At 51.3% G+C, this 10301-nt stretch overlaps 1 protein-coding gene across 1 annotated transcript; it reads left to right on the top strand.

The window, feature by feature from the left end:
- The first annotated feature begins 5907 nt into the window (after positions 1-5907).
- PURA (purine rich element binding protein A) lies at positions 5908-8694 on the top strand. Its single transcript, XM_055811895.1, has one exon. It carries the CDS (start codon positions 6047-6049, stop codon positions 6995-6997), a length of 951 nt encoding a protein of 316 aa, XP_055667870.1. The 5' UTR covers positions 5908-6046; the 3' UTR covers positions 6998-8694.
- Positions 8695-10301: the final 1607 nt, after the last annotated feature.

The raw sequence follows: 10301 nt of genomic DNA, 5'->3' as shown, positions 1-10301 counted from the left end.
TGATGGGTGAGAAAATGGGTTTGCATGGCTCTCAGCAGGTTGTCTGAACACTGTAGAAGTTTATTTGGACCCAGGAACACATGAAGGATGTTTCAAAGGATTGTAAATGATCTCGTCCATGATTTGAGAATTGCCAACAACCTCATATGCTTTTTAAGGAAAGGGGGTTTAAAGTAGTGGGAAAGAACCACCAGCCTGCAAGAAACTGCATCAGGGAGAGGCTGGAGCCATTAAAAGCAGATGTTACAAAAGGCCAGAAAGCTCCCCCAGCCTAGAAGGGGCATGGGGGTTTGTCTGGGCCAAGGCACACTCATACCTGGAAGTCTCTAGAGCCAAGGCTCCTCTCCACGTGGTGTGGACAGCACTGCCTTCTCCCACTCTATTCTTCTGCAGGACCTGCAACTGCTGGACTGGTCTTGAACACATTACTGTCCCCACTTGGTGTGATCCAGCAGCTTTTGGAGGCTGTAAATTAGCAGCAGGATAAATCAGGTATCTGGCACAAGAACAGGGTGCACCTCTCTCAGGCAGGGCTGGGAAACCCCGAAGTGCTGCAGACAATGCCTGCCAGCGCTTTCTAAAGCACACTTTCCAAAAACCCTGCCTTGAGGGGATGGATTTACAGCACACAAACCCCAGCATGTCCATAAGTGCAGAAAGAAGAGCAAGACCGGCAAGGCTGTCAGTTGGCTGGCTGCACAGCTGTACTAGTCAAGGACCTGAAGTCATGGCTGCAGGAACAGCATCCCAGGCCCACCCGGACACAGCTGTGGGGACACCAGTGAGGCAGCATGAGAACAACAGGAATCATACAGCAAAAAACACAGGAATGCCCTCATCCTAATAAAAGGACAAGCCAGCTGGTGCACCAGGAGCCAGAGCCAGCTGTCCCACCGAGCCAGCTATGTCCATCCTCCGGACACCCCTGGGGATGAAGCACCTTCCCAGCCAGCACTGTGGGCATGGGAAAAGCAAAGGGAAGCAGGAGGCCCTGCTGGGCATCACACCACTTCAACTAGAGGCAAACAAGCCAGCTGGATATTGGGAGGCAGGCTGCTGTAAAGTGGGGTGAGCACAGCCCCGGTCCATCTGGGAATAGGTCTGCTGGTGTTGGACCAAGGCATGGTCACATTTAGGGGTTCCACAACCTTTGGTAAATACTGTACATGATCCTGGGCTCTACTCCTTACTCCTCCTTAGGAGGCAAGGAGCAGAGTGCCCCAGTTTTATAAACTGTTGTCACTGAAAGCCAGCAAGATTAGAATTTGGTGGCTGTTCATTGTTTTCAACAGAACAGCAGCCAGCACTTACTAGACTGTTTGGGGAGATAGAGAACTATGTTTCTAACCCTCTAAATTCACTGAGAACCACAAACTGGCAAGGATCCTTGCTCTCTGCAGGTGATGACACTGCAGAGCCCTCCATGGCCAGAAAGAGAGAGAACTGATAAAGGGGAAGAGGGTAGCAGGGAGACTTGCAGGCCAGTCAAGGGAAAAGAGAAAGCATGCTGCATAACTGGAAAAAAACATCGTGAAAACAATCCCAAACTTAATTCACTTGGATGGGACTTCACGTGGTGCTTAGAAGAATTAGCCCTTTATCTTTGCAGATACAAGAAGCAAGACAATTACCCTTCCCTCCCCCATCCCCTTTTTTTCTCCCAAAGAGTGAGCAAAAGAGGCATCTCCACAGCTCACTGTGGGAACTACAGTTGTGGACAAGGAATGGCTGGTATGTCCTCACAATGCCCATCTCTAGCAGGTGGCCAGAATGACACAAGGGTCGGCCTGAATCCAGCTGTGCTCCACTTCGGAACACCTGGAAGCCAGACTCCCTGGCAGGGTGACCTGTCAAGCAGTGATCCTCCAGTACCCCCAAGGGGAAACCTTGCCTCAGTGCTCACACAAAATAGATTGTTGAAGGAACCAGAGTGACTTTTTTTGAGAAAAGCTCAAAAGCACCAAAAAAGCCCTCCTACAACTGGAGGGCTTTAGTTAACTGTGGCCAAGCTTTTCCATTGTTATTTTACAGTTGCTTGATGTTCTGAAAGATATTTAGAAAACTGACCTGTGCCAAACTGGGCGAGGGTGAAAAAAAATGAAATTTGGCAGACATGTTATTCATTCAGCATGTAGTTTGGATGATGTCCAGTGACTAACACAGGAGTTTTAACTGATCTGGGAGACTAAAAACCATTCACAAATAATTTGATTTAGGGACATTGTGATTTCTTTTTATAAATAATTTTCATTGAGAAGTATTTTTTTAATTAGGATCGACAGACCTAATAGCAACTCTATTGTGTGCACACTTCATCGTTCCTGTCTTTGTAAATGACTTACATATGTGGTGTGCTAGTTTCTTGTTCACTGCACACGATGGGGCTTGTTCACAGCGCAACCAATGCCTTGCAGACAGTGCACAAGCCGTGCTGAACTCCCTTCTCCAAAGGCATGCTCTGAAGAGGACCCAGGTGGAAAGCAAAGGAAGCTTTCACCGTAGCATTACACACTCCAGTTCGGGGGCTGGTCTAAGCCTTTGGACAGCTTCAGACATCCCCATGTGGCTGTGGCTGCCTTCTAATTGCTCTGGCTCCAAGGCATTGTAACGGCAACTTTGCTTTGGTTGCTTTATTGCTCCAAGTCCTGCCACGGCTCAGAAAATGCTCTGAACCAGAATATGCCTCCCTTTTCCATGGTGGGAGCACTGAACAAGGACTAGATCAAGGCAAAGATCTGGCAAAAAGCTGTGTCCAAAGTCTAAACTCAGTTGCGTCCTCATCCAGCAGATCACCCAGCTAAGCCTCAATAGATCTGGGGAGATCACAGCAGAATTCGGACAGCAGATGGGAAAAGAATGGCTCAGCAACTCAAATGCATCTTTCTTGGCAACACCCTCTGTGTGTGACAGCCTTTTCTTTGCCTTGGACAATAACAATTGCATCCCAGTGACTTTCGTTACTAATCTTATCTGTTGTTTGAATGGCTCTTAGATTCCCTCCTGCGATTATAAATGTTCATACAAGTTCTTGGAGTCAGCAGAGCTGTTTTGTGGCTGAATAACAGGCTTGGGCTCCAAACTTTGAGATGCTCACTGTAATGATCAGATATGTTTTTAAAAGCCCTCCAGACTGGATTTCAAAACAAAAGGCCCATTGATCTTAAGCCTGAAATCCCAGCCATGACTCTGAAAACCTTCTCCCCTGTCTTTCAGAGGAACTGAAACTGGTGCGATAAAGGATGACTACAACAGCCAAAGAAAGGAGGATTTGTCTTACGAGAGGAAATGACCAGAAGCTGGTCTTACTTAGACTACCAGAACTGGGGCTGAAGGGGATACAATTGCTACTGAGAGACACATGGAAGGGGAGAAAACATGAGAAAACCTTGTGAAAGCTTCAAGCTGAAAGTTGTGGAGCTGTAAAGAAGCCGCTGACACATTCAGGCTGGGGATGAAAAGATTTCTGATTTTCAGAGCAAAAAGGTCTGGAGCAGGTTTCAGCAGAACCCACAGAAGCAGCCCAACATGAAGCCCGATAAATACATGGGACACAGTGATACGGCTGCAATAGCAAGGGAAGGCAGCATGTGACCCAGGAGGTCCCTGCAAGATCCCTATCTAGTCTTTGACCATCAGCACCTGGACGAGGTATGAAGACATTCCCCTGGCTCCTGCATTTCTCCATCACCTTTGTCTGTCCTGTTTTGCACCTTGTCTCATTCATCACAGGCCTGCCTTGGCCACATTACCTTGTTTTAGCACTGGGCAGACTAATGCAGGTCCCTGCGGCACAGCCATGGCCAGACACATGGGAGAGGTGGCTATGGTTGAGCTCCTATTGAAAAAAATTACCTGCTGGGAAGAAAAAACACACTTAAATAAGCAAATACCTGCATTCAAGCCAACTTCAGACCCAAACCCAAAGTATTAGGGAGCTGCTGTGACTAGAACATTGAATGAGGCTGGGCAAGCAGTCTGCCCACCCCCCCAGTAAAGCAGACACACCAGCTGGTCTGTTCCCAGAATTCCCAGTGTCCACCTGGAGAGCAGCCACTCCACAGGCAGTAGTGTTGGCCTCCACTGGGGTGGAAAAGTGACCTCTGCTGCTGGTTGCACTTGGCCAGCACTGTCACTACCAGCAATCCTCAGCCCACCACAGTCAGAGACAAACCGGCTACGTGGCTCCCGGGCGTCAGGTTTTCACCAGATGTGTTTCCTCAGCAGTTACGTATTTCTCTGCTGGGTGAATAAAGCGGAGCGGTCCAGACTCCATAAGGCTACCTACTGGTGTCAACCCGAGGCGCCACGGTTAGGCCTCTGTTAAGGTTGTTTAACGTCACTTGGCTTCAGCATAAAAAGAGCAAATCGGGAGAGGAGCTGCCCGATCACCAGCCCTCAGCCTGCCACATGGGTGCAGCGCAGCTCCTGTGCCGGGCACGCACCGGGAGAGCTCCCGTGTTCAGGCAGGCTAAAGATTAAACGTAGCATCCACACAGCACCGCATGTCCCAGGCGTTCAGGGCATTTCTGCAAGCCAATGTACAGCTGCTGACAGCTTGCGAGCTGCAGCTCCAAAACATTGCTTCTGTATTAAAAGGAAACAGTTTTCCTCTCTCTCTTTTTTTTTTTTTTTATTACCCATGGAGTCACTAATAACCAAGGCTTTAATCATAATGGGGCAGACTGGGGGTTCCTCCCACAATATCCAAGCAACATCTAAGACATGCAGATGTCTTAGCAATTTACTCTCTCTCTCCTTGATGAACGCATACGTTATTTCCTCCAGCGCAGAGCACATCCCGCGGGCCACCATGAAATCTGCCTGGTAGTACGCCTGCCTTCTGTAACACCTGCAGGTTTTTTGGGATGCTTAAGGTAGATCGATGCCCTCCACGTAAATCAGCACTCACCGTCCTGGAAGCAGCAGGCAGGGAATTAGGCAGAGAAGGGACTTCTGGCCAAATCCAGGCTGCCAGTTTGCTTCCTGACCCTCAGCACTGGGAGGAAGCATCCTTACTTGGGCTGCAGCTGGCTTGGGATTCAGGATTCAGTGTTCGGTAACAAGGACTGGAAGCGAAGGGACCTCCTCCAAAGCCCACCAGAAAGCAGCAATGTAATAAAAAGCAAACTGGTCACCTGCAAGGGAACGCTCGGAGGGCTGCCTCCCCGCCCCCTGCCCCTTCCACCCTGGTGCCCGTCCCACTCCGCCCGCGGGGGTCCGCGCCCCCGGCACCCCGCCGCGCCGTGGGTGTACTCATCCGTTACATTAGCAGCCCCGAATTCACATACACCACCATCCCGCCCCCTCCGTGCTCCCACCGGGAAGCTCCCCCGCCCGACCCCCTGATACTGAGCTTTGTCCCAGCACAGGGATCGCCGCACTGGGATGGGGGGAGAGGCGGGGGCTGGCGAAACCCGCTCCTCCGCGGTCGCCCGAGAGGGTTTCCTCCCGGGGACGCGCGGCTCCCGGAGCGTACCTCCAGGGAGGGCGGCGGCGCCTCCCGGTCCCGCCAGCAGCCCCCGGCGGGGGCGGGAACCCGGTACCCACCGGGTATCCACTGGATATCCACCCGGGGAGGCCGCCGCAGCCCGGTACCCACCGGGTACGCACCCGGGGGTCTGCCAGCGGGAGCGGGAACGCCGCCGGGAGCTGCTGATGCAGGGGGCGGGGAGTGGCGCGGCGCGGGGGGGCGGCCCGCCCCCGCCCGGTGGCGGCGGTGCTCGGCGCGGCCGCCCGGCGGCGCGGCGCTGCTGCCCGGCTCGGCGGGGCGGCCGGCGTCGGGGGCCGCTCTCTGCCGCCTTCCCGCGCCCTCTCCTCGCTCCCGCAGATCTCGCGAGAGCGGCCGGCTGGTGGCCGCGGGGGCTGTTGCAGCAGCGGCGGCGGCGGCGGGCGGAGCGGCGGCGGCGGCGGGCGGCGGCCGGGGGCGGCCGAGGAGGAGGCGGCGGCGGCGGCGGCGGCGGCGCGGGCGGCGGCGCGGGGGGGGCGCCGGGCGAGAAGCGGCGGCGGCGGCCGAGGCCGAGCGGCGGCGGCGGCGGGCGGCGGCATCATGGCGGACAGAGACAGCGGCAGCGAGCAGGGCGGCGGCGGCGGGGGCGCGGCGGGCGCCGGGGGGCCGGGCTCGGGCGGCGGCGGCGGCGGCGGCGGCGGCGGCCCGGGCGGCGGCCTGCAGCACGAGACGCAGGAGCTGGCCTCCAAGCGGGTGGACATCCAGAACAAGCGCTTCTACCTGGACGTGAAGCAGAACGCCAAGGGCCGCTTCCTCAAGATCGCCGAGGTGGGGGCGGGTGGCAACAAGAGCCGCCTGACCCTCTCCATGTCGGTGGCCGTCGAGTTCCGCGACTACCTGGGCGACTTCATCGAGCACTACGCGCAGCTGGGGCCCAGCCAGCCCCCCGAGCTGGCGCAGGCTGCCGACGAGCCCCGGCGGGCGCTCAAGAGCGAGTTCCTGGTGCGGGAGAACCGCAAGTACTACATGGATCTGAAGGAGAACCAGCGCGGGCGCTTCCTCCGCGTCCGCCAGACCGTCAACCGCGGCCCGGGGCTGGGCTCCACGCAGGGCCAGACCATCGCCCTGCCGGCCCAGGGCCTGATCGAGTTCCGCGACGCCCTGGCCAAGCTCATCGACGACTACGGGGTGGAGGAGGAGCCGGCCGAGCTGCCCGAGGGCACCTCCTTGACTGTGGACAACAAGCGTTTCTTCTTCGACGTGGGCTCCAACAAGTACGGCGTGTTCATGCGGGTGAGCGAGGTGAAGCCCACCTACCGCAACTCCATCACCGTCCCCTACAAGGTCTGGGCCAAGTTCGGCCACACCTTCTGCAAGTACTCGGACGAGATGAAGAAGATCCAGGAGAAGCAGCGGGACAAGCGCGCCGCCGCCGCCGCCGCCCCCGCCGCGGGCGCCGGGGCCGAGCCGCCCCCCGAGGCCGAGGCCGCCGCCGCCGCCGCCGGGCCGCCCGGCGCCCTGCTGCAGGCCGAGGAGCCCGAGGAGGACTGACCGCCCGCCCCCCCGGAACGCGGACTGGCCCCGCCGCCGGCGGGAGGGCGGGCGGGCGGCGGGGCGGGGGGGCGGCGGCGAGCGGCCCTCCCCTCTGCCCGGCGCCCCCCCCGGCAGCGCCGCCCGCCCGGCGCCCCCCGCCGCCCGGCAGCAGCGCCTCCGACCCGCCACCCATCGCTGGATGTTCCTCCACTTTACCCACCGTATCAAACAGTAAGCAGCTGCTAAAACAAAAAAAAAAAAACAAAACACACAAAAAAAAGTCAAAAAAAGTAATAACATTATATATGAACTGTGTTTCCTACTTGATTAAAAATATAAAGAACTGAGTGTTTATTTCCCTAATTAACCGAGAACTTTTGTACACGTTTAAGCTATTATTATTAAAAGTGTTTGCAAAAATGGTCAAGATTATAATATTGCTGAATTATATAAAAAGAAAAAGTCCTTTTCATGTTGAGCTAACATTTGACTTTAGCACAAAAAAAAAAAAGAGATATTTTAGAACACGTAAAAATAATATTTTTAGTTTTTTCTTCTCATTTTGTTACCAAATTTCGAACCTTACATGGAGGTTACTATAGTATATTTGACACCCTATATACCTGTGATTAGAGATGTGTATATATATATGAGGGCTAGGCATGCTGTGTGTCTGAGCTTTGTCTAAATGTTATGCAGAAGTTTGTAGAGTTAAAAGGTACGTAGGTTTAATTCATGCAAGGTAAACAATAAGTGCTCTCTTTTATACAATATGCATTGCATCTGGACCTTAAACATATAAAAATGGTCAGTGAAACTTCTGTGAACATGAAGAAAAATTATTAAAAAAGGCATTTAAATGAAATTTGCTAACTTGTGATTTTTACGTTTGAACCAAAGTTACTCAAATAGTAAAAAAAAAAAAAAAAAAAAAAAGAGGAAAAGTAAAAGAGAGAGAGAGAAAAGTAAAGAATTTTCCTCCCTTAATATTTTTTTCTGCACCTGTTTGGTTTACAACTGAGTAGGCGTATTGTCATTATTGTGTATATGAGATGTACTTGTATTGTTCATATTTTTTTTATTCTGTGTACTTAAAGTAATTAACCTGATGTGCAGCGGTTTCCAGTCGACCTGTTTTTGGACAGCAGGTAGCGAGTCTTTCCATGTCGCCACTGGCACTAGCACTGTCTCCTGAACTTGTGCGAGGTCCGAGCCTGTGCTTTGATCCCTACCAGTGCTGATTAACTTCTGTAGGCCTGTTAGAAATCAGTGCAACGCGATTGCAGAGTAATCCTACTGAGCCATGGGGTTCGGAGTTTTGTTGGAAAGTGAAAGCCAAGCCTGTGTGTGTCTGTAACGGATTTCCATGTAGCTGTGGTGCTAGTTGTTACTGGCTACATACCTGACGAGCCTAGCCGTGCCCTTCCCTCCCCGTCCCAGCCTCCTTGCCGGCATGTGCGCTCGTGGGCTCTGGTCAAAGCCTAGGGTAGGGAAACGCAGAATTGTCAAAACGCTATCATCTGTCCAGGTGTGTTCTCCAAATTGAAATTGTTTGTAATAATAATAAGGATAATAATAGACTTTTACAGGTTGTTTTTGTTGATTTTTTTTTCTTTTTAAAAAAAAAGTTGGTGTGCTTTTAATTGACTAACTTCTTGCTGCTGTATAGTAAAATATTAATATATTTTTATCATTAAACTGCTGCATGACTATCATCATGATGAGTGAAGAGAAAACGTTATGAAAAAAAAAGATGCCTTAAACAGTGAAAACAAAACTTTTTTTTTTCTTTTCTTTTCTTGGCTGGAATTCATAGACAGTGTTTCAGAGAAACTAGGATCTCGTTCCACTTGGAGGTTTTTTTGGGATGCAATCATTTTTCTTAATGCTTTTGGCAGAGTTAGCCATCTGGTAGACCTAGCTGCTGCGCGTAGAAGGCACCCCTGTGCAAGCAGGGGCTGCCTGCGCTCTTTACTGATGGTCAAGGATGGAGTTTGGGAGGGGTGGGAGGGGTGGGGTAAAGAGCTTGTTGTAAAGAGTTTTACTTTCTCGTGTCTTTTTATTCCCACTTGAAATTATAATTCCTTTTTTTTTATATATATATATGTACTGTAAGTGTCAAAACAAGTTGTTTCCATTATACCATGCATTATTTCCCGTTAAAGAAGTTTGCTGTTAGTGTTCACAGAAAGTTAAAAGTCAAATACGAGATGCCGGTAGTGAGCTGTTTCTGTTTCTTCTAAACAATCACTGGAAATGTTTAAAATTGCTTTAATGTGCACTTTCCTATTTCCCAGTAGTAAAATAAGCTTTTGGAGTGCGTAATGTGACATTTGAAATGGTTCTCAATTGCATGTAAACATCTGTCTGATAACCTGCTTTTGAATCGGAGGGTCTGGATGGGCAGTTCCATCGATTATTGTACTTCAACTGTGATGTGTGCGGGACTGCATTCCCTATGCTGCTAGACATAGTTAGGAAATTAATTGCTTTGGTTTTGTTACTTGATTGATTGTCTCGGTCCTGCTGTTCACTGCCCTCCCAAAAGTTGTCTTGCGCTGCCGGCGGACGCGGTCCGGCACTCGTAGTTCCACGCCACTGTTGTGTTCCCAGCAATAAGTAGTGGGAGGCAATGAGAGCACAACAGAGTGGCCTTCCATACCCTCCCAGCTCCTGGGAGCATCAGTGGTGGGGCAGGCTGCTCCCCCGTGGTCTTCCTTGCCCGTGCCACCCAGATCCTGCCCAGGATCTGGCTGACCCGAGAAGCGTACAGGCCACGCGGGTCCAGTCAAACCAGTACAGCTTGTAACAGCTCGCTGGCAGTTGTGTGAACAGTGTCCGAGAACTTGTGGTCGGTCAGCTTTTGTCTCGTTTTGGGTTTCTTCTGCGTGTTTCGTTGTTTCTGGGGGGGGTCTTTTTCTTTTCTTAATGCACGTTAATGTATGTTTTAGGACTTGATGAATGATCATAATGAAAGACTAAAATGACTGTAAAGGTTTGTGTGATTTTGCTTCTGGTTTTGCTTTTTGTTTTGATTTACTTTTGGCTTTTTTTAATTATTTTTTTTCCCGGAGGTGCTCGGTGGTACTTTACCAAGGCTCTAATATCTCAGTATTTAAAACCAAGTACAGAAAACCCTGTTCAATGTTGGAAGAAGAAAGGTATATTTGACCATATGTGTTGCTTTAAAAAAAAAAGACAGTATGCTCAAATGTGCCAAGATATCTAATTCCTGAGAAGTATGCCTTATATTTTCCTTGATGATATGCTTTTAAATGTCTTGTAGAATAGGTCCGAGAGCATGATAAAAACTACTTTATAA

The sequence above is a fragment of the Falco peregrinus genome, chromosome 8 (assembly GCF_023634155.1).
Source record: "Falco peregrinus isolate bFalPer1 chromosome 8, bFalPer1.pri, whole genome shotgun sequence".
NCBI classification, from domain to species: Eukaryota; Metazoa; Chordata; class Aves; order Falconiformes; family Falconidae; genus Falco; species Falco peregrinus.
Note: the sequence above shows the minus strand (reverse complement) of the source record. Positions and strands in the feature narration are given on the sequence as shown.